This window comes from Anabas testudineus, chromosome 11 (assembly GCF_900324465.2).
Source record: "Anabas testudineus chromosome 11, fAnaTes1.2, whole genome shotgun sequence".
NCBI classification, from domain to species: domain Eukaryota; kingdom Metazoa; phylum Chordata; class Actinopteri; order Anabantiformes; family Anabantidae; genus Anabas; species Anabas testudineus.
Genome location: NC_046620.1, coordinates 8,144,243 through 8,168,271, shown reverse-complemented (window position 1 = coordinate 8,168,271; position 24,029 = coordinate 8,144,243). Strand labels below are relative to the sequence as shown.

The 24,029-nt window shown below is 39.4% G+C and overlaps 1 protein-coding gene across 2 annotated transcripts in view; it reads left to right on the top strand.

Moving 5' to 3' along the window:
- The first annotated feature begins 5,209 nt into the window (after positions 1–5,209).
- The window catches only part of rbms3 (RNA binding motif, single stranded interacting protein), a 226,793-nt gene continuing 207,973 nt past the window's right edge, over positions 5,210–24,029 (top strand). For both annotated transcript variants that reach the window (XM_026347586.1, XM_026347585.1), the window contains exons 1-2: positions 5,210–5,470; positions 6,639–6,827. In XM_026347586.1, coding sequence (XP_026203371.1) covers positions 6,654–6,827 — 174 coding nt within the window. In that variant the 5' untranslated portion in view covers positions 5,210–5,470; positions 6,639–6,653. The remainder of the gene's footprint in view (positions 5,471–6,638; positions 6,828–24,029) is intronic.

The following is a 24,029-nucleotide window of genomic DNA, read 5'->3' as shown; positions in this document are numbered from 1 at the left end:
GCTGTGAGAAATTCACTCACACCAGCAAATGCAAAAGCTGACCACAGCCAACAAAAGGAGCAGAGCAAAAAAGCCACATTAGCGAGCGGGCAACTGTAACTGAAGAAGACGAAGGGAGAAGCAGAACATCCAAACACACAAGAGACAAAAATAAAGATATATGACTCTCATCACAGTTTACAAAATTTCGTACAGATTTAATAGAGGAGACGTTTGCAGAGGAGAAGTGTTATTATGAATGCTGATAATAATGACATAACGTTAACTGAGGAGAAGAGTTTGACATATTTCTCCTTTTTAATTTTGGTGTTTTATTTTATTTTTGACCAAATAAAAACCGTCAGCAAAGCAAACAAAACGGCAAACGAGCGAAAACTCGAACCAAACCCCATGGAGGCAAAGTTCTCTGTCACAGTCACAACAAGCAGACAGAGAAAGACAGCGCAAGACCCCAACAAACCCCTTTCACATGTAATGATTATTCCCCTTCATTAAAACTGCTAGTAACCCTGTTAGGCTGGAATAGACTCACTACGGGTAATCGTGAAAACACTTTTAATCAACGCACAGCAACAGTAGAGACCTTGCTAGAATGCATTCACTCCAAATAAAGCAGGCTCTTTATAAACAGGCGCAGCAAAACAGCTAAGACCCTGATAAGACTCCTCACACTCTCCATGGCGAAACCTGCCTGTGAATGTCTCCTGACAGCTCCTTAGCCCTTGTTAGAGAGAATCACTTCCTAATGATTCAACCCAGCTTGGAAACATCAACACACACAAAGTAACACTTGGGCATGCAGTTTCACATGAAGTATCATAGTCTGCACACATGCAGCCGATGTGGTTAACTGGATTCACTGATGTTCATTTGCGATGATTACTTACTGACGAGCGACGAGGCAAGACCAAAAATCCAAATGAATAATAATTCAGAGCTAAGTTATAGAAAACAACCTTTTTTTTTACGAGCACAAATTGAGCCGAGCATTGTTTAAATATTTAACACTAAAATAATTTTACGGTTAAAAATGTGGCATGTTGGTGTTTGGAAAGTTTATAATTGAAACCTGTTTAGTGTTAAACATTATTTCTATTTGAATCATGGTGACCTTTAACTAACTGGACTGTAATTCTTTTACAGTTCACACCCATGAACAGAAAAAGTGCCACCTCTATTAACACTGTGGCTGACACAAACGTACACATGTGCTTGCTCATGAGCACCCATGCACATGTACGCATGCACGTGCACTTGTACATAGAAACCCAGCCAATGCATGCATGCACACGCACGCGCTGTACACTAACAGAGCAGATGACACATGGTAAATCAGCAGGCGCAGTTCTTTTGTCCTCTTACTAGTTCTAGCAATTCCACCACTCTTGGAACACTTTGTGCTTTTGTCTGGATCGAGTAGAAAAAGAGAGAGGAGCATGAAATGTTTAACATGACGACTTCTCGCTTCGTGTTTTTCTTTCTCTATTTCAACACTAAATGTATCATATTTATTTAATAAGCTTTGTATGTCCCTTATGAGTGTCAGGGACATACACAGCTCCTTGAGGTTTCCCACTGACCAGTAAACAATGATGACAAAAATCAATATGTGACTAAGATTTTTCAAGGTCCTGTTCTGTGACTCAGAGGTGTTTATTCTCTCACACAGCAGCAGCTGTATTTTGGTGATGATCTGGAGCGTGGTATTGGTGAACTTTGCCTGAGCCTGTCAATCATGGCAACAGTGGGTGGGGTTTGAGTCATGGGTGATATGATTTTGACAGGTATGATTCAGTGGTGAGGAGCAGGCGTGCACAAATACACAAATGCAGTTATTAAACTCTAAACCCAACTAATGAAATTAAACATTTGTAAATGAAGAGGGGAAAAGCAGCTTAATTAATTAATTCCTGCAATTCCTAGTTTCTATTTCCTCTGGATATATTCATGCTTGTACAGCAGATATTATTGATCATATATCCTCATATATTTCTGACGACCCTGACCCTGAAGTTTTTCTCACTGCATAAACTTTCCTGTCTTCTCTGGGGTACTACCCACTCTCTCGTGTAAATCCATCTCATCCAACGCAGGCTTATCCCACGAATGTTGTCACTCCTTCATCCTGGGTGTGAGAATTATGGGGGTCTTAAGGTGCTACTCTGGAATCAGGCTGGACTGCCGTGCCAGCGGGTTGTGCTGCTACAGCTTCACAAAGCTGTCTTGTGACCCAGTAGCCGCATGTTCTGGCACCTAAGCCAAGCGGCCCTCAGACAGCTCTCCGTTTGTTCGACTTCTCCACTGTGTGGTGGATGGAACTGCGTGGTGGAAAGGCCCCCGTGATTTTACAATATCAACATACTGCAAAAACATCGCACATGCACACACAGCAATTCCTGACGTGGAAGATGTTCACAATGGGATTACACAAATGCTCTATTCTACTGCCAGTGAAGGCAGATTACAAAATACAGTCTTCATCTAATGTCTCTAAACAGCAAATTCCATGGCTAAAGCTTTTTCTGTCTACTTCCACATACTCTTAACACCTGCAATTATATATTTATATTTATATATATTTAAAAAAATGAAAACATGATCGGAGCAAATTACTTACATCTTGCATCAGTCTGTAAAAAGCTTAACATCTTGACACTAGCTTTTTAGCTTCCCAGGAGTATGACATGCCATGACAACAGATGAGAACGGTTTCGCCATACCTCAACATCCCTCCTGTGAGTTTGGTCTTCCTTCTGGAGGATAAATATCAGCTAGCACTGAAACGATCCAATGTTTAAATCATAAATTCAGTCATACAGTAGGTGAAACGTCTCAGAAAATAAATAAATACAAATAAAAATCTATCAAACCATAGAACTAAGCTTGGGAATGAAGTTAACACTTAAAATTATTTACAATGCATCAAATGTATGTAAAAAGATGTGCAATAAAAACATGAGATTTTATTTGAAGTACACTGAAGGTAAAATGCAGTGAATAAATCCCAAACTGTAAACCAGTTTTTAAAAAAGAGTGGCCTGATCATGAAAGATCCAAAGTCTCAAAGTGCCCCCTAGTGGGTCGTTTCTGTCTCTGCCGTTTACAAGGTACGGAAAACATTTGACCCTTTAAAAAGGTCTCGGTAGTTCACTGTGCTAATTAAGAGGGCAGTTTTAACATGAGATCACAGGATAACACTCAGTGTCTAACACGGCTGATTGAGTGGATTTGCTGTTTTCTGTGCCATAACAAACTGTTAAGTGTCTGTGAGGGTAAACATGACAATAACAAGATGCTGCAAACACTTCAAACGCTGACATCCACAGCAGCGCTAAGATAGAAACACCACAGTAAACTCACAATAAAACTCACAATAAAGCGAGCAAATGCATGATATTAAAATAGCAATCTGATATTGTTGATCCTTCATTCATAGTAGCACCCTACTGAAGTACTAATGGGACATGAACACCACTGAAATCATAGCTGAAAAGCAGAATTAATTGATGCTTTCTTCTTTTCATTTGTATTGCTTAATTCAAACCCCATGCAACAGGGAAAGACCACACAGCCTGTGTGCAGTAGCCTCCAAAGCTGCTTGAGAATACGCTCAGTCCCTCCATCTCCGTAACTCCTTCCCAGAACACAACCTGGCACCTTGTCCCACTGGCTGGCCTTGAAGGGAAACAATTACAAAAGAGGTGGAACAACAATACCCAGAAAACATCTGCTTGTGCCGGCTGGAGCCACTGACATGCCTGACTGTGCGTCTCTGCTGGCTTCCACAGAGGACACATGCCTTCCTGGAAATGCTGAGGAGGCCGAGAGTACGGGGGCCCAGCCTCTTGCTTGTCGTAGCGCCTTACCCTCCCCCTGTTCGCCTTCCAGTCCCACCTGCCTCCCTGACTGCTTGTCTGCCTTCTTTGGCAGCGGCAGCTATGTCAGAACAGACGAGGGCCCGCCTGTCAGAGCAGTTGTTCGTTTGGGTGTATTCCCTTCTGCTTGGATGAGACGGTGCACCAGCATGGCTCTTAAGTTGAGGCAGACAGGAAGGCAATAAAGATGGCACAAGGGGCCAACAGCCATTTGATGGCTCCCTCGTATTATAGCTCAGCTCAGCAGATGGGAAGGCCTCATCTTTAGGGTAAACACTGCACGCAGAGCTTTACGGTGATCAAGAGCACGGATAGACATTACATAAGTGAAACCTGCAGAATAAATCCTTTGCATAGTGGAGTCTTATCACACCCTCATGCCAAGTACTGTCTAGAGAGGATACCAAGGCAGATACATTACATTTTATCACTTGAAGAAGTGTGAGTAGTGTAAATGTTCCTCAGAGTTTGATGTACTTCAAACATGCCTCCTTCACTCATAGTTTATTGAGTTTATATCGCCACCTTGTGGCCATCGTTGAGACTGAGACTCCTGATCTACGGCCTGGTAGTTGGAACAGTCGAAGAGGTCTTGAGAGAAACTTAAAGGGGGTTACTGGGCAAATAAAGAAAATTCACTTGCACATATTATGTTTATTTTATCATAATAAGTTTCTACCGGCAAGCAAGAATAAATTAATAAATTAGGGAAATCCTGTTGTTTAAAATGTGTTTAAATAGAGTAACTGAAGTCAAATTATCTTCAGCTCAGACTAACTGGAGTAATTTATTTAAAGTAGTCATAAATATATTCACTATGCAAAAATAAGAATATTTTCAAGTAAGACAACAAAAGGATATTGTACAACTGCCTGGTGGTCCTGCTACTGTCACTACATTATGATGGTTATCATGGTATTAGGCAATGGTTGTAGTATAAATTATATATTATATATAGTTTTAAAAAGATATTTAATTAAGTTTCTTTATGCTGATACATTAATGTGACCTTGTGCTGCCTGTTCAGCTGGTGCTGACCCCTGACCATAGTCATAGGGCACTTATTATAAGGCAAATTAAGGATTACGTTCTGGTTGTAGTTCAGTGATTTATGACTGAAACTGAGCTAACTGGGAAATAAGAATAATAACTGGGATAACTGTGGTGACTGGGGAAGGTTTTTATGTTGCACAAGCAGATTTGAAACCGTGCGCCTGACGGGGGCCGTAGAAACCTGTTGTCTGTGGGGGACACCGGATATTTCGAGCAGCACCTGAAGGCAGCACTTTTGACAGGGGCTCGGTGGCACCGGGAGGTGCCGACACGCCCGCCGCGACACCAGCGCCAGCAGCGGCTCTGACACCGTGCGCTGCCTCCTCTGAGGCGACTCCAGCGTCTCCCGGCTCCTCTTGCAGCTTGTTTCCGGACGGAATAACTTCTCAGACTAACTAAATGAAGCGGCTGCCTTGTTGTTCTGCTGCAGACTAGTGTGGCTTTCCGCTTCAGAGCAACAACAGAGATGTAAAGCAAGTTGCACTACCGCATCTTCCTCTTGATATGCGTCTGACATAAGGACGAGCCGAGAAGTGACGGAGGTATTTCGACACTGTTTTGCGACTTGTTTGTGTGAAGCTGCAGTAAAAAAAAAAAAAAAAAAAAAACACGGACACAGCGGCTCGTTAGGATGTGTCGAGCCGCTGCTGGAGCTGCTTTATCCGGCTGCAGCGAAATGACCGAGTGCGAAGCGAGAAGTGAAGGCGAAGCAGGCGGATGCACAAAAAAAAAAAAAACAAACAAACAAGAAAAAAACTTTGAATGATTCATTTATTTATTTATTTAGTGCTGTTTTATTTTTAAACAAATATAATATAGTGCTTTGACTGCCGGGTGTTCAGTCTTAGTGCAGATACAAACAGGTTTATGCAGTGACGACTCACTGTTTGTCACTATTAGGGGTTCATTTGCAGCATCAATGAGATGATAATACATGTGGCAAATACGTCATGCACTACGTCATAATTAACGCTGGCTACCAGGTGAGCTCAGATATCAACGTGGTGTTTCTCATCCCCCAGCTGGATTGTTTTTTTTATTTATCTGGCCTTTAAATGAAGCAGCGTTTCTTTCTTTCTTTAGGGACTTGTGCACCTTGATACCATCACACCGTGTACAAGTATTATTATTACTGCAGATTTCTCCTGTCCCTGAGACAACCACAGACCTAAACTCACGTTATTTTGTCCTAACCTAGTAGGACAAGCACATGGGAGACAAATGTGCTGCCTCAAGTTCTCCAATGAGCCAGGACAGAGAGCCAGCGTGCACCCTGCAACCTGTTCACCTCAATATAATTCAGCTATTAATTTAATTCTATTTAATTTAATTTAACTTTTCCTGTTTTGCCAAAAAGTTCTTGTCATAAATGTAATTTATTAAAAGAAATGAATATTACTGTCCCACAGTGTCTTGTTCTAGTGATAAATTCATAATTATACAGGCATTTATTAACAGATTTCTTTATCTTTCTAGTAAATTTTATGATAAAAACAACTGTGTAATGGCAGCATTCAGCATTTTAAAGCCTAGATTTATTCAGCAAACATTGTCTTATCATTGTCTTCTCCAGTGCTCATTAACACCTCAGTCGAAAGCAGCAGTGAAGGGAATACATGCATATCTGTGTTAATCACTCCTTGTGTGTGGGGCTCTGTGTGTTTATCTCCATTTCCCACAGTACACTCCTCTATTTCTGCCTTCTCCTAGGCTCTGCAGAGGAAGATGGAGGTCCAGAGTGGCGCTCAGCAGCTGGAGCCACACCCTCTGGCCTCTTCTCGTTCAGGGGCCAGTCAGCAGAATGAACTGGATGACGGGCAGACGGATGCCAGCGGCAGGCCTTTCGCTGACACCCACAGTAAGGAGACGCAGCCATCGGGCAAGAAAGACGACAAAAAAGTAAGTTGCATTATCCCACTGCTGCATGTTTGCAGCTGCTGTGCTTTGTGTGTATATGAGGGTGTGCCTGTACATGTGCAAAGAGTCATGAGATCCTGCATGTCTGCCAAGCTTTTCTGGGCCCTGTGCTTTCACTGTGTTATCTCACAGTGTCCTGAAGAGCCAGGCTAGTTTGGAGTTTAAAGTTTTGTGGTGTTAAGTGGTGTCATGCATTTTGCTCATTTTAGTCGATGGCACAACAAAGAATGTCCTGTTTGCTTGTTAGTGTTAGTGTCGCATGAAAAAGTGAAACTGTAGGTACTTTAAGTGTTTGGCTTCAGTGGTTTCAAAGGAAGTAGGTGTGTTGTTATGTTGCCATGAGAACTGTTCAGCACATACTACAAACCACAGCTGATGATACAGTATGCATGTTCAGGATTGTTTATTATTACATACAGACCTAAGTGGCTTGTGCAGCCTCTCTGTGTGAATGCTGATTCTCAAGCATATCAGCCCTCTGCCATCTTGGAGCCTTCTGCACGTCCAAGTGTGACAGTAAAATCCTCGCTGGCGCTCTTCCATCTCAAAGACGTCAATCATGCTTCTCTGGCAGGAGCCAGAACCTCTTTCCATCAATCAGCCTCAGAGGCTCTATAGGCCTCAGAGCAGAGAGAAGAGATGGAGGCAGAATAAACACAACAGATATACAAAAACATTCACTAGATGACTGGACTGGACAGATCTGAATGGGATGCTTGTCATGGCTTGCTGTATAAATTTTGAATCTTTTGACCAGACTTTAAGCAAAAAGTAGTCGACATAACCCTTGACGTCGATAACTTTATGGTCTTAGAATGCTTCACAAGTAAAAAATAAATGCTTTGCGAATGGAAATGAGCAGTTTTAGCTGTGGAGTAAGCTTTTTCATGATTTACTGTCACCAGTAAATCATGGTTTGTTTCTCATGGTTCTTATAAATATTCCATGTCAGTATTTTTAATATTATTTTCACATTTTGGTAATTGGCTCAATGTAACAAGTAAAAATTGCTGTAGTTGGTTCCAACATTTGGCTTCAAGGCACCAAGTTATAGTTTAGAAAGCGCTGATTGACTGTATGTGTTTTCTTATTCTGTCTATCTACAAAATCTCATAGTATGCACATTAAATATACTCCCTTAACAACTGCACAGCTGCTTATGAATGTGATTTGGTTGTTTGGTCAATTTTGGTTGGACTGTTTGGACCTAGGTGCTCCTAGTCTGGCTCAGTCAGAATAGTAAGATTTAAAGATTAAAATCTTTAACCTGAAGAACCTAGATTTTATTAACCATGTTTGAGATTTATGTCTGACCTTGGCCAACGATTGGCCACAACCTAGGGAGACCTGCAAAAACTACAGCTTTACCCGAGGTTAGCCTCCTTCTACAAAGTAATGACTTCCATTTTCCAACATGTATGTAGCCTGTATAGTCTAATCTTTAATTGTGTAGGCAATGTGCAGGTTTTGCTAGAAGCTCACAAAAGCACTGCCAACCCTTTTTTTTTTATTTAGGTGTGGGTGTCACCAAGTGGCAGCTACCATCCTACAATGGGCAGAAAGGCCACTGCCCATGTCACTTAGCCTATGTGTGTGTTAGCATATGTGTGTGTAGATTTTGTTCATTAATTAGCGATTGAGTCAACACCTGCTGCAATTTACTAAAAGGTGGCCCTGGGAGTGTGTTTGCCTCTGACACTGGCTGACCAAGCGGTTCAGGCTGGCTGCTGCCGCTGTGGTGCCATCGATTAGTCTGGACAGTTTATTCATCAAGGTGTCATCGGTGGAAGTGGCCCAGTGTTTTTGTCCTTGTTAAAGGGTGGTTTCTTGTGACCTGCTCTGTTGTTTATTAGTGATACATCATGGACAATAAGGTGGCAAAGTCTGACTGGGGGCACAGGCTCAGAGGTGCAGTGGCAGATGAGGTCAGCCACAGTGCAGGCAGCTTTTGCTTAAAGGTTAAAGAAGTCAGCTGTTGAAATTAAATTTGCCTGCTTAAATCCTCAGACCATCTCTATATTCTGAATACCCAGGGGCAAAAATGTCAAGGTTTAAAATTCATTTTACTCTCAGCAATGTACTGATGAAGTACCCTTCAGTGAGCACTTAATCCACAAATGCTTTTGATGTTGTCTGTAGAAGCCAGTGGTTGTGCTGTGAGGTTTTATGTCATGTGAAGCAGGCCAGTGGTTAAAAAGTAGCACAGAAATTGTTCAGTGAATCTTTGGTATGACTTTTTCACTTTCTCAGTGCCAGAATCAGTGCTTACTCTAGTCACAAGGTGCTTGGCTTATTCCTGTTGATGCTTTGGAGACAGTTTATCATAGTCAACAGTGTTGATAATTGACCAATTATGCTCAATTGTGTATAATTGGTCACAATTGAGCATCTTGTATTTATTATATAACACCACATGTCTCACTGACTGCAGTTGATCTTGTATCAGTACTTGTGGATTGGTGGTGGTTGTGTAACAGTAACATCCAGAATAAAAATAAAGTGAGGATAAAACTTCACGTTAAACCATAAGATGATGAACTACATAACAAACTATGGACATACATTACTGTTCAAAGTTAGGGATCACATAGAAATTTCCCTCTTTTTGTAAGAAAAGTAGATTTCATAACATCACATTGATCATGTTAAATAATAATAAATATAGTTGTAAATAAATATTGTAGTGTGGCAGCTGGTTTCTTGAAGGAATATCTACATAATGGACAAAGGTCCATCATTAGTTCTTTGTTACAATGGCATGTTGTGTTTGCTAATGAAAGGTTATGAATGTAGAAGGCTAACTAATGATTAATTATTATATAGAACTCTTTTGCAATTGCACGGCTGACTTTTGAACAAAAGTTTGTTGATTTCTTAGCAAAAACTAATAAATTTCAGTTTTGCATTAGAAGTGTTTTTATTGTTTTCGGTGCTTTTTGAATAATAATGTCAAAGCATTGACCCCTTTAGGAACCACGTGCTTTATAGAATAAAGTTTAATTTTCAAGGGTTGAGCCAAATACCTTAAAGCTGTTCCTGCACTTTAACCTTAACATGACCCTTGCTACTGGACCCTGACCCCATATTCACTCGAGACACTAACTGAAGTGCAGTACATGACCTCTAAATCACCTTGAGGGATTATTTCTCTCACATCCCTCATCGTGATTGCATTAGTTTATGCTCATTATTCTGCAATTAACTTTGTTGAAATCTCAAAGTATCAGCCGAACACTCCTGCTGATGAGCTGCAGTGCTGATTTGAAATATTGCACTAATTGGTGTCATAACAGCCTACTGACCTTTAACTCATTAACTGCACTGGAAGCAGAAATAAGTGGGAAAGCTCAAAGCCTAAGGCTGCACAGTGGAGTTAGCCTGCTGATCCTGCAGTTTTTATAATTGTTCTCTATTTTAAGAGTTTGTCTATGCGAGTGTGTGTACTGGATGTCTGTGTTTGTGCACAGTACAACTTCCACAGACAGATTTCATTTCATCTCTCATATGTATGTTAAACAGACAGATCTATTCCTCGCTCGGGTAATTTCTGTTCCATTAGAAATGAGTCATTTGGGAGCAAGCTTTTAGGCGTGGAGTGGAATAGTTGTACCAGTGATTATTGCTGTTATATTTGATTACATAAATGAGAAACATTCAGGAACAGAGGAAGCAAATTATATTAAATTGCTCTGACTGAAGCTTTTGTGTGCACTTCCAAATGAACAATCAGAAAATTAAAATCTGTGCAGATGTTAGTCAGGATTATAATGAATTTCATCTTAGTTAACCAATAAAATCAGCTAGTGTAAGCTGCAGTCAGATAAGTGGAACTTTCTTGACTTTGTGATGACTTGTTGTCCAGATGCTCCTGGAGCATTTGCCTAATGGCTTCTCACTCATCATGACTTTTAAGTTAATGTGAAAGCAGATGGCTTCTCATCTTGTTTGACAATTTGGCTTCAGCAGCAGTGTGACAGGTTGGGATGTTTTTCACTCTACTCATTCTGCTGAACAAGTATTATTGCACCTATGCTTCTTCTAAACTCCAAGAAGGAGTTGCAGTTAAACTAATATAGAATTTTAAACAGTTTCTTAGATTAATATCTGACACCAACTCTTCTGTATAAGTTGTGCAGAATCTGAATAAAGATGTGAGGTATAATGTAAGATGTACAGAATTGTCTACCAGGGAATGTTTTGTCTTCTCCATCAGCATTACTGGAATGAACAGAGTGCAGTAAGTTGAGGTAAATATGGACAGACAACCTGAACCCCCCCTCCACAGCTCCCCGCGTTCTCCACTCTAAAGATTACCTTGGTGGTAGCTAGCGGGGCCCAGATAATTACCTTGTGTTATTTCTCCTCCCACACTTTGCTTTTGAAGTTGCGGCAGCCTGGCTGCCTAGCTGCCTCAGCTCTAATAGCATCCCGGCATGCCATCGATCCCACACCCCTCCTCCGGATATGAATGGGTAGCGGACGTGGGCTGATGGGTTGTGGAGCGAGCAGCCCAGGAATCTGTCCCAAGCCTCTGCAGGTTTTCTAAAGCACAGGTTAATCAGTATGCTGGTATGCCTCTTGATGCAAACAACATAATGCGCAAGTGCATGTTAAATGGCAAATTACAATGTGCCGTTTGCAAGAGGACAAAATTAACAATGCATCAAATCCTGCACATTTATACATAAAATATCTAATTTATTACTGCAACATATTGAACGTCTTATACCCAAATTATTTCGTGTGTGTGTGTGTGTGTGTCGAGCATCTAGCATGGTGGATAAAACCTCTGATTCCTTACTACTCCATTTTGTTTAGAAAATGAATGGCCTTTCTACTCAACTGTGTGGGTAGAGTAGAATAAATTGTAGCACTAATAGTTTTAGATATGCTTTAAAGTCTCAGCCATTTGACAGCACAAATGTTCGTCTGCTGTACTACAAGTACATGTTAAGACAAATCTGGCTCAATATGGCAATTTTGATGATTTTAAGTGCATGGGTCACAATGTACGGTAGCTCAGTTAGTAGAGCAGTCGTAATGAGCCACAATGTCAGGGATTCAACTCCTGGTTCCTCCTGGCCACATGGGAAGGCTTCCTTGGACAAACGCTATATATATGTCTGAGAAACATTTTCCCCAAGTGGATCAATTAAGTTGTTACTATTATTACTGTTCTACATATATAACAGTATACAATTTAGGCATAATTGAAACTTAAACTTAAAACTACAGTTAGTAATTAAAAAAAAATATTTAATTAAAATATGCTGTCTCTCTATTACCGAGTTACAGTGGGGAATCCACCAGTGAAGTCAGTCTCACAGTAAACAAAACTGCCATCATTGCAGAGCAATGCAGACATATTCACTTCTTGTTTTTGAGTGAGGCTTGCACATTTACCAAATTAGGGGATTTCAATTATTTGTGTTTGATTAATACGTGGTGCAGCTATTTATTTATTATAATCTGATAATACCTGAAGGACTGTGTGGTGGAGCACAGCAGATGGTCAAAGATCATAGCAGAACAGGGAGAGAGAGGATTGGATGGAGCAGGGTGAACTAAAATTGCATGTTATGGCTTTAATAGCTGTAAATGTGTGATTAATGAAAAGTGATGTTTTGAACTGTGATTTGTTTAGTTTGCAAAATATTTATGGAGAGATGCATTTCAATGAGTATGGCAGGAAGGTTTTTTAAGTATTTGGACAGTGTTGTTTGTTTGTTCCCTCTATGAACAAAAAACTGAACGTCAAACCGAGTTTTCGACCAGCATACCTTCGTTGGGCCAGACAGATGGACTTGCCAAACAGGTGTAACTAATAGCATAGTAGTAGCTGCATTTCATTTTGCTTTTCCCAGGACACTAGTATTGTGCCTGCTGGCTCTTTATCATACCTTACTGGCACAAATGTTTTTTCCTACAATGACAACTTAAAATGGAACCTGTGTGAAGGCTCCTTTTCTTTCTTTGCTTTGTAAAATGTGAATTATGCAGGCTCCAATTCAAGTGTGCTGCTTTGCTAAAAGCAGTAATAGCACTGAAGTGATACTAATGCTGAGGTTTGGCTTTGCTTTTGTCAGTGTGAAGTGGTTGTTCAGTTTCATGACTAAGGGACCTGTTAGTGCGAAACCTCTGCTGAGTTTTAATTGTGCAAACGCTCTAGAAAAACTACTAAAATATCCAGCCACGAGTTGAGGTGATGCAGCATTTACATCAGCAACATGGAAACAATTCACTGTTACTGGCCAGCATGAGTTCAGAAAGTTACCACCTACTGTATAACACATGACTAACAAGTTCTAAATAAGGCAAATCAAGCAATGTGTGCATGAACTATTTCAAAAAATATCCTGTGACGTCATTTCACAGTAAATGCTTTTTTTTAATTTTAGAGCAGGTGCCTCTCTCACATTGAAAAGCCTGTATCTATTCCTACCAAATAAGGAGAGATAAGTGCATTGTATATGGAGTGTCCAGAGCAGGAAGTAATTGGGTTAGCTCCGGGTTTGGTGACCAAGGTCAAGCCTTAGTCCATGATCTCATGTATTAGGGACGGATAATGATTAGTGAGAATGTAAAAGAGCATTACAATTTGATTTCTGAACCTCTGCTCTGTTTGCACTCATTACATGGATGCTTTCTGTATGTAACTTTAGCTTATTAGGCATGTGTGTGAATCTGAATATGCATTTGAATACACATAGATAATAATAGTAACTCATTTTGTTTTGATAGCTTCTTTTACAAAACTTGCTAATCAGTGTAACTTGTACGCTATTTAGTGTTTTATGACTAACTCTAGCTATTTGTGGAGTCTTCTTTGTGTTCCTGCTTTCTATTTTAGTCCATTGGCTCTTTAATCTGTCAGAAAGTAGGAAGGATGATCAAGCGTGTCAAATGTATGCCATGTAGTCCCGTATTAAGGCACAAGCTCTTTCAGCAGCTCGATTTATCAGTGCATTTTACTCCCATGTTCAAAGCATTGTCTTATTATAAACATAGACGACACATGGGCACTCACGTGTGCTTACAGACACGCCCACAATGACACAATACCAGCAGATCACAGGGGCCTTATTGGCTGCTGTCACAAAACTTTTATCACTCATCTGTTTCTGAAAGCTGTCTTGAGGAAAAAGGTTGTATCTGCTGCAAAGAGGTAAAGTGGCCTCTTTGGTGTGTTTTGCATTCTCTGTAATGGAGAGCATTAGCACAGACCCTGGCCATCTCTGTCTCTGCCCCTGTCCAAGGTGAGGTGATTTCTGCCCACAAAATATCCCTGCTGTCAGCTCACTTTAGTTGCTTGGCCCACTGAGAGTCGGTTAAGGGGATCAGTGCTTGCAGGAGTGTGTGGGTCAGTGGTAAGACACGGCGCTGGTGACACATTGCTTTGATGGGATCACCGGCCACTCCTAATCCCTCCTTGACACGGGTAACGTAAGGGGCTCACTGGACTCAGCAGCAGAATCGCCAGTCATGACTCCTGTCCTGCCCGAGTTTACATGTAACATCCTATTCAGTTGACCTCTGGAAAGCATTCAGCTCTTTGGCTGACAGGTGTTCATGGTCAATGTCTCTGCAACAAAGTCTCCTTCAAAATCTGAGGTAGAAGTTATTTTGCACACTGTACTGTATGTGTTTTTTTTCACAGCTGGAAAGAGACTCTTTCTTAAAAGTAGGTAAACCTTATAGCACATACAGTTACTTTGAAAGCGGTGCCGTATAGCTAGAGAAAGCATTTTTTTTTGTCCTGTAAGTTATGCATTTTTTTATCATTGTTAGGCAGAAAATCCCACAACAAGCAGAATGCATTTCGCTGAGTGCTTACCGGACCACTCTTTTTATGTGAACTTTCCACAGAACTTCTGCTGTTTATGTTTACAGAAGACAGCCAGGGAATTTGTTTATCAAGCTTGCAACTGTTTTAGCAGATGAGTTGGCATTGAGCAATATTATACCTCTTTGCAAAGGCTTTTAGTCATTTACAACATTTTTATGCATTCATTGTCGACTGTTGTGAGTTCTTTTGCAGAAAAAGCAAATTTATAAAGAGTTGCTGATAATGCTGAGCAATAAGGCCCAGACTATTATTATGATATATCAAAATATTCAGAGTCAGAGTCCACTGATTTTATTTATATGATAATACTACATGTAATATACTGTATGTTACATGCTGTTAGCAGATTTTTACTTTTTCAGCAACAGTGTGTGTGTTTCCCTTTTTTTGGTCCAATGTGAGTAAGCTGTTGCTGTGATCTAATAGGATGATTGTGCAACAAAGTTGACCCAGATCAAAAATAATATTAATAATAATCAGGTTATTATTGTTACTGTGGGAAATGTTCCTAAATACTAGCACTGGCTTGTTTTTATTACTTTTCTCCCAAAACTTTCTGTATTGTTACTTTATCATCTGTGAAATCATGGATTTCATCACAAAATATAAGAATAAAATGGAAAATGAGCCACAGTGAAGTTCATTGCAGTGTGGCAATTTCAATTCTGTGTCCATCAGTGTGCATCTGCCTCACAGACGTCCCACCAGACATCACCGGCTGCTACAAAGTGAGCCCCCCTGTGGCTGCAGGCCTTTTCTCCTGGTTGCAGCTGTCAAACAGCTGTGGTGGCTGTTTCCTCCTTCATCCTCTGTTGACGTACTCTATATTTTATCCTAATAGGTGATTGCATGAACCAGAAGCGTAATTTACTTCCAAATATGTTGATATTTAGATTTTAGTATCTGAGTTTCTTTCCTTAGAGGTTTTATGTTGTGTTCCTACCTCCCAAGTGAGAAACTAAGAAAGAAGCATTGTAAAGTTATTGCAGTGAGGCAATTTCGGTTCTGTCTCCCATTGGTAGACATCACACCATTCCTCACTGAGCACATGGTGAAGGAGTTGTAATACTTTCTTACTTTGGACATACCTTGTTACCATCCTTGGAGGCAGCTCTATATAGAATAAGGAAACACAGTTTTTAATTTTGCACCTAGGAGTTTTTTGCCATTTTTATACATACTCACCAAGCTAGAGCCATAAGTTGATAGTAGTAGAGGGCTATACAGTGTTTTTAAAAACAGTACAAGCTATTGTCAGATACTTCACAGCCATATTTTCCATATTGTATGTTCCAGAGCAGCTTTAAAACCATAGACAGCATGACAAAACACTGCCTTTGTTGTTATGCATTTAGTTGGTTCATAATGAAATATTTGTTGGATATGCATCTTGATTTGTAGGCCAGCTATTTGGCATGGGAACATAAGCATGAGAACACCCTGTTTAGGATGCCATCTGGAAAATCATTCACTGTGATTAAAAGAAAAAGCATCCCCCTTGCATTTTCAGTTTTTAATGAATTGTGCACCCTGTGGATGTTTGTCGTGTGTCTGCCACGCTGGAGTGTAGAGGCATGTGTGTTGTTAGGGGCTTGTGACTGACTCAGTGTCAAGGCTGAGAACCGTTCACTGTCTCAGTTTGTGATGACTTGGCAGCATAGTAAAAGGTCAAGGAAGACTTGTGCAGAATTGCCAAATGTGCTAGATTAGCAGGAGTCAGTCTTGCTTTTCACAGTGAAGAATTCTCAAGAGTTGTGTGTCTTGCCAGAAAATATGTTTAATGTTCTCTTGTGGTTCTCAAAATCATAAGACTGTGATGAACGTGTTTAAAAGCCAATTGTTTGTGGTAGAATTATAGAAAAATTATATGCAGCCCAACAATAACTGTGTGAGAAGAAATATTAGTAGATTATGTTGTATTAACTCGTAACATTGTTAGACTTATTTTGTGACCCACAGTCATCACCTGTGTTTACCATCATTTTTACTGTCATCAAGAAGGTCTGTGACCTTCTGATCAGGTGTATAAACTAAATCTTAAACGTGGTTTTATCAGGCATTGCTGTTCTTAATTGTTTCTGCATTCATAGTTTTGCAGGTATTTTTGTATTATTTTTTAAAAGTTTTGCATATGTTGTTGTTGCTGTGTTCAATAAAATAATAAGACCAGTAATTACACTTTAAACCTATAAGTGTCGTGGATGTTTTTATAGGGGACAACAATTGAGATTTAGAGCTGTCCATGTTATTTTTTTTTATTTTTCTTGCACATGGGAATGCTTTGTATACTTGTCATATCACACTTAATCAGAGTATAATTCTGCGTAGAATAGTAAACTCCTCAGGCAAGAATATATTAACTTCAATCATAGTGATTTATCTTAATAATGTCACTATAAGCATGACCTGACATTACAAGATAAGAGCGTAGACAGGGGGTTGGCTCAGTCTATTTCTGCTGTGACAGATGCTACACTATTTATGACACATGCACTCAGATATTTTCATTTGGACAATCTGTTTCCACTTGGAAATGTCATTTGATTAATTATAATCAAGCAGTTAGCATCAATATTTTCCAGTGTTTGGAGGAAACTTGGCTTACACTCATCGTCTTGTCAACATGTTGAGAAAGCAAAAGAGCAGTATGAGATTTTATTTAATTTTAACTTTATTTTTTACAGCTTTACCGTTTTATTAAGACTGCTTCATATAATCCCAAACAAATGAAAAACTAAAATAGAAACTGTAAGATATAAAACTCGTAATTTATTAAATCCGTTGAAAAATATCTGTTGTGTACTGGAAAATTGTATGTCTACTCTGTTACACCCTGTAATGATAGGAAACAAACAAGTGTTGGTGGTGGGAGTTGGTGAGATGTTGGTGAGAGAAGTGGTTTTACTTAAACCACGTTTTTCCTCTGACAAGAACCAGAGCCCAAACTAATGTGCATTTAAAACCCACATAAGAATAACAGCAGTGACAATGTTTCCTGTTAAATTTAATTGGTCTATTTAGTGATAAATTCAGCATTCGATATTTCAGATCAATGCAGCATGTAGAAAATAAAACACATGACAAAGAACAGCTGCACTTCAAATGTTAATTTTATTGTGTGTTGTCTGGTTATGATTTTATTGATGAACACAAAAGAACAAGAAATAGAAAGAAACAAGACTAGTCCATTTTTTATACACCAGAAATAATAAAGTAAATACAATAACATTTCATAGATCTTTTGGCACCTATTCAGGTTTAAAAACGTAATTGTGTTTTAGATGAAGATGGTTCACTGCAAATTATAATGATGGCGAACTTTATTTTGATTGTGGCACAGAAGATGTGTGTCTAAACGATTACAGCACTTAATGTCAGACAATTTTATCTATTATTGCAACAGTGCGCCTGTGTTTTCATAGTTTGTTGTTGATGATTTTTGTGCCCCCTTGTCTAGAAACACATTTCTTCTTATTCTTTTTAACAGTAGTGCAACTAGCCGAGTGGCTATAAGAGCAATAGAACAAGAGATACTGCACATTTATTGGTGGAGGAAAGTAATTTACTGCTAAGGAGTAGTTAAGTTATGCTTTCACAGATGCAAGCACGTTGACCCTTGTTTTTCTATGTAGAAATATTCTTTATTTAGATTTCGTTGATAAAATGAACACTGCAGTAAGATGCAGTAGAAAGCCATTCATGTAGAAGACAGAAGTAAACCGAGCTGTTTCAGCTGCTTCACGTAACAACTTAATGCATTGTCTTGCATATTTTTTTCCAGCATTACAATTTTATGTCTTGAGAAGTTTGAGGAAAGCCATATGTGCTCACACACAACGGCATGCACACAGAGTTTAATACTTTCCACTAGTAGGCATTAAGAAAAGAACATTCCTCACTGTCCTCCCATTCATAAACATGTTCAGCCAAGTCACAAACAACACTAAAGGTGATTTAGAGATAGTCAGTCTTTTTCCTCTGGGCACCCCAGATAGTGATAGATAGTGAAGCTTGGCCTTGATTGTAGAAGGAAGATTTATTTATAGAATAGAGTAAAAGAGTTTTGAAGAAAATTTGCAACAGTTTAACAATGGCCCACCGGACTTTTTCCCACATGTGAGATTGTTTTATAAGGTAATTTATGTACCTTATGTTTGTATATCTGGCAGCACCAGTGCATTCAATTCAATTGGGTGAAAATGAGAAAGCTAAGAACCTACAGCTTGGCAAAAATCTTAAGAGTGTATTAAAATCATCTTATTGAAACCTTGGGCCTCTATTTCCCTGATACACCACACGCGGAACCATCGTTAATGTGAAACAAAGGGAATCCATATGTTATAAAACCTGCCGTCACAGCAGTGAGTGCAGATTCTGCTCTCACACAAGTTTGAGTGCGCAACTGGAGTCCCGTCCATGTAAGGTATAGTACATCTGCTGTAGTTTAAAGACGAGACCTGAACACCGTAAAGGCTGGGTGGGTGGATGATTGACTCGTTGGCTGATAAGGGGATCATCAGGGCACCCCACCAGCTCGGTGATAATAAGAGCAAACACTTCCATTATATTTCCTGGGGGCTGTAATATATATATTCACACCTTGTTAGACTGTGTTACCAGCCCTATTAGTTGCTGCAGTTAGACCGCGCCTGCCCACTCATTAACACCACTGATGAAGATATAAGACAGTTATTACTGGAGTAGATAATACTAAAATACTGTACTGTTTTTTAAAAGACTGACATAAAAAGGCAAACCAGCTAATGTATCACGTTGTTCTGTAACACTCTCGTGTCATAACGATATTACTCATTTAAAAGCTGTTAACAAATCTTGGCTTTATTCAAGCACAAGGGTCAGCCGACTGTGCCCCGTGATGGTGTCTAAATGAAGCGGTAATAGAGGGTTTCATCACCACTACTTATTACTGAATGACAGTTTTCTCACCACTGTGTGTGTGTGTTAGAGAGAGAGAGAGAGAGATAGGCCTAATTAGGTAAACTCCCATTACACTTAAAAGTGCATTACTGCTGCTCTTTTGTAAAGGCTATAATTAGAGCGCTGCAGAGAGTGAGTGGTAATTAAGTTATTTCTCAAGTATTATTAGTCTGCTTGTTATATGAGCCAATTGTATTGAAAAGAATGAAATACATATTTGACTTTGTGCCAGTGCTTTGTTAACTTTATAGATATTAAATCAAGGAGCTATTACACAGTGCATGATTAGAGCGTATGGCGATATACGTCTCATAGTCCTCCGCTCAAGGCTTTTCTGTCTGATAAAATGAAAAATCAAGAATGAAAAAAGGAAGTGACACAATGCAGGCACATGGCTATGCACACACATTTCTTGTCTCAGGCTCTCAGCCTGACTTGGCATTTTTGTCCATGTGTCATCCGATGCCTGCAGTAGCAGCAGCGTGAGCCCCAGATCATCTGACTAATCCAGATTGCCTTCTAATCCCGATCACACTCTCCTCTTCCTGCCATTGACTCCATTATTCCTCTGCGGTTTTCATGTAATATGTCTCCTTGATGTATTTGCATGCATTGAGCTGATTGAGCTGTACGGCTGCAGTATAGTAGCCACTACAAATGGCACATTTGCAGTACAGTATTTGCTCTATTGTTTTTTATTCCTCCATCTTTGTATCTGTCCTCTCTCACATGTCCTTCCACCAGCAGATTTAAGTACTGTAACACTTGTAATAGTGTTAATCACTGTCTTAGGAAACCTTAACAAGCCTTGCAGGAGAAAGCTAGAAGACTGGGTCACTGGAACATTTGCACAGGGTTAGCAAATCCCATCGGAAGGGTGGTAGGCTGGATTGAGAGCACAGACTGTTGTGCCAGGAGAGCTGGAGCAGATCCTCTTTCTATGCTGTTCTGAATGGGCCTATTTTTAGAACACGATGTGGTTTTATTGGAGAGATGGAGAACTCTTTGTTGCACGTCCCTGTGCTCCGTGGCTACTCACATTCATTCTATATGGAGCCTCTTTGAGCCTGTATGTCCTCATGTAGGTCATATAGCATTGTTGTATCATGAAGGATTGTTTTATAGATAGCTTGTAGGCCACTGTTGAAAGGGTAGTCATGTGAAGCCAGAAGAATAATATGCAAAGTACTGAGTGCAAAGTAAAATGACATCTATCATTCAGGATCTCACTGAAACTGGCACATTCACCGGCTAAATAATAATGTAAAATTCATTAGAAGTGTTTATATAATGTATATAATATCAAATAACAGTATTTTGCAATAGTGTAAAGTAATTTGGTGCAGGAGAAATATAATATTAATCTTTACCAAGTGTTCTCAGTTTTTGATAAATTGCTTAAATGATAAATGGCTTCATAAAATTGCCATTGATTCATTTTCGGTTTCATCATGATTCTGTGTCTCTTTAATCCGCCTACACTTTTCTTTCTCTTAATAACACTGACTGTCAGAATTTGTAAACAGTTGTAAAAAATTAAAAGTGTTTATTTTTGTTTTGGTTACAAAACTCCCCGGTAGAATTATTGTCTGCACGGAAAAAATAACAACACTAGAATCAACACTTCAAACTCTTTAAATGCATTACAAGATAACCAGAGTTTGCTGCATGGTATAACACAAAATATGCCTGTAAGCGGTGTGACTGGAAAATATTTGAAACAAGTAATCAGATAAGATCAGAATTGAAATTTTATTATTATTAATGTAATAAATTTTTGCCTTCGGATTTTCAAATATGCAGTAGAAAAAGACGAGGTTGTTTGCGTCCTTGCCAAGATTTTCAATGTTCAGCAGGTATGGAAAGGGTTAATGACCCACAGGTCTCGATGAATGACAGGCCAGCATAGAGGCTGCTCCACATTATCTGTCTTAGCTGGAGTGTATAGATTTCTGAGATAGAGCAAAGAGAGAGACAGAAATGACTGTTTTCCCTAGACGTGGGACCCAGAATGAATGTCGTGCCCAGGGTTAGTAAATCTCATTTACAAATTTCAGGCGGGGACGTATCCCTCCCTCCCTGTGTCTCCTCTGTCGTCCCCTCTCATCACAATAAAAGGAAGCTTCTCATTTAGCAGAACTGTTGGCCCGGAGGCTGTGTCACAGAAACCCATGTGACATGCTCACACAGCCTGCATACAAACCAGCAATCTCAGTGCTGCTGCGCGGGCCTCTGTTTTGAAGTGGATTCTAATGTCTTAATTTCTATATATGTTACTTGATTCTTTTTTTTTTTTAAGACCAAAAACTGTTCAAACTGGCAGCATCTGTTAGATTCCTGTAACGATACAAAACAATTTATTTTGAGCAGAATATGTGGGAATTAAAGGATTAAACAACAGTTGCTTGATATAATAATGTAAAGAGCATGGCGAGTTTGATTTCTTTCTCTCACTGCATCACGCAGTGTCTCATTTTTTGTGCGTGTGTGTGTGTTCATGCTGTTTCTCTGTTCTTGTGTGCATATCTTATTCAAATATCCTCTTAGCTGGATCCCAACATTCCCAACTCCTTTTTATTTTGGGACATGTTTGTTGCAGAATGAAAGGAGTGTTATGAGAGATGATCACAGACATTCTCCCCAGAGAAATCTTAAGGAGGAAAGTGAGCCTATTTTCAGCACTGTATCAGTGGAGAGTGGGACTCATTATGACTCACTCACAGCTGAAATGCTCTAGATCATGTCTGAGTCAGACATGAGGGCCAGTGTCCGCTGCCATGGTGATGCACAGCCAAATGTAACTGAACTCGGAGAGCAATAGAGATGGAAATGAATTGAGGGAAGCTTAAAATGGCCCAGAGGCGGCTTAACTATTGTCATGATAAAATTCCCAGAGTTCAAACTGGCAGCTATAGGCTCCTGTATGTAGACTGATAATTCAAAGTGGACAGTTTTTGTGTAGAGATTTCTTTATTGAAGACACATCTGGGACAACTAAAGCAAACTGAGAGACAATTCCAAAATAAGGAATTGTTCTCGCTTTGGGGAAACCGTCTGTAGGTTTCTTTTTATTGAGCAGACGTGTAACAATTTTTAATAGATGCAAAGTGCAAATACAGAAACACAACAGCCTTATAGAGTACTATAATACACTTGTAATAATACAATTGTTTGCTCCTGTATTTAAATCAATTAGTATTATTTATTCATGCTAATATTAGTTTTATTTTCTGGTCTGCCTGTTAAAACTGTAATGTACTGTAAAGCCAGAGATGAGCATTTTCATATTATTTCTTACTACAAATACATCCTAACTTCAATAATGCAGCTACTCAGATAATGTACAGAAGATACACAGAAGATTTTAACTTATCTAAATACTTCGACAGACGTCAAGAAATCAGAACTGAATTGCTGCTTTTTTCATCCCCTGTCAGGAATAAGGAAACAGTTCCACAGTAGATGCAGTAGATGTCATGCAAGTGTATCAGAATGGAGCTTAGTGTCTTGAAAATGGGAGAAATTCATGGATAATTTATGTACTGATGAAAGTCTATATTGAGTGAAACATTAGAGTGATGTAACGAATTAATACATGTAATTGCAGAGACTCTGGGCATTTTCCTTTGTCACTGGTGCTTACCTGCCGCCTCACTGTGCACACTAATGGGTTTTTGAGTTACTTGACATGCATCTTGTCTGTGGCTGCCGTTTCAAAAGCAGCAGAGGACAGTGATGTAAGGACGGAGCCACGTAACAGGCCATCAGATATTAATCCGATGTGCCTGGATCACCCAGGCATGTTGGCCTTAAGCCAGTGAAACAGAGAAGAGGGTTAGATGACAGTGACTGTCCTTGCCAAGTTCAGCAGGTACAGCATGGAGTCAGGAACTTCTATATTATATTGTTATATATGTCTATGTGTCTCTTTCTTTCTGTTTTTCTCACATTTACATTTTTTGACACTCACTAACACACACACACTGATACTATATGCAAATACTGATAATGATATGTGTTAAAATGGAAAGCAATATTTTCCAATAAAATCATATACAAATGCTGTGACAGTGCTAAGATAGGTTTAGTGTCACCTCCAGCATTTATTCATCTGTCATTTTCATAGAATCTCTAGTCGCTAAAAAGTCTGAAGATCTAAGCACATTATCCCAGAGCTGAACTTAATATTATGTCCACTGAATATTTGTGAGGAAAACATTTTCATATATTTAGCTGGAAGCAGCAAATTATTTTGTAATAACTTACTTAGAATCACTTCTAATAATGAAGTCATCAATTATCTCAGTGCTAATATAAACTATAAATGTAAACAATACATTAAATGTAATTGTATTGGTATTTTAAATATAATTAAATCATTATAACTCAACTGTACAGTA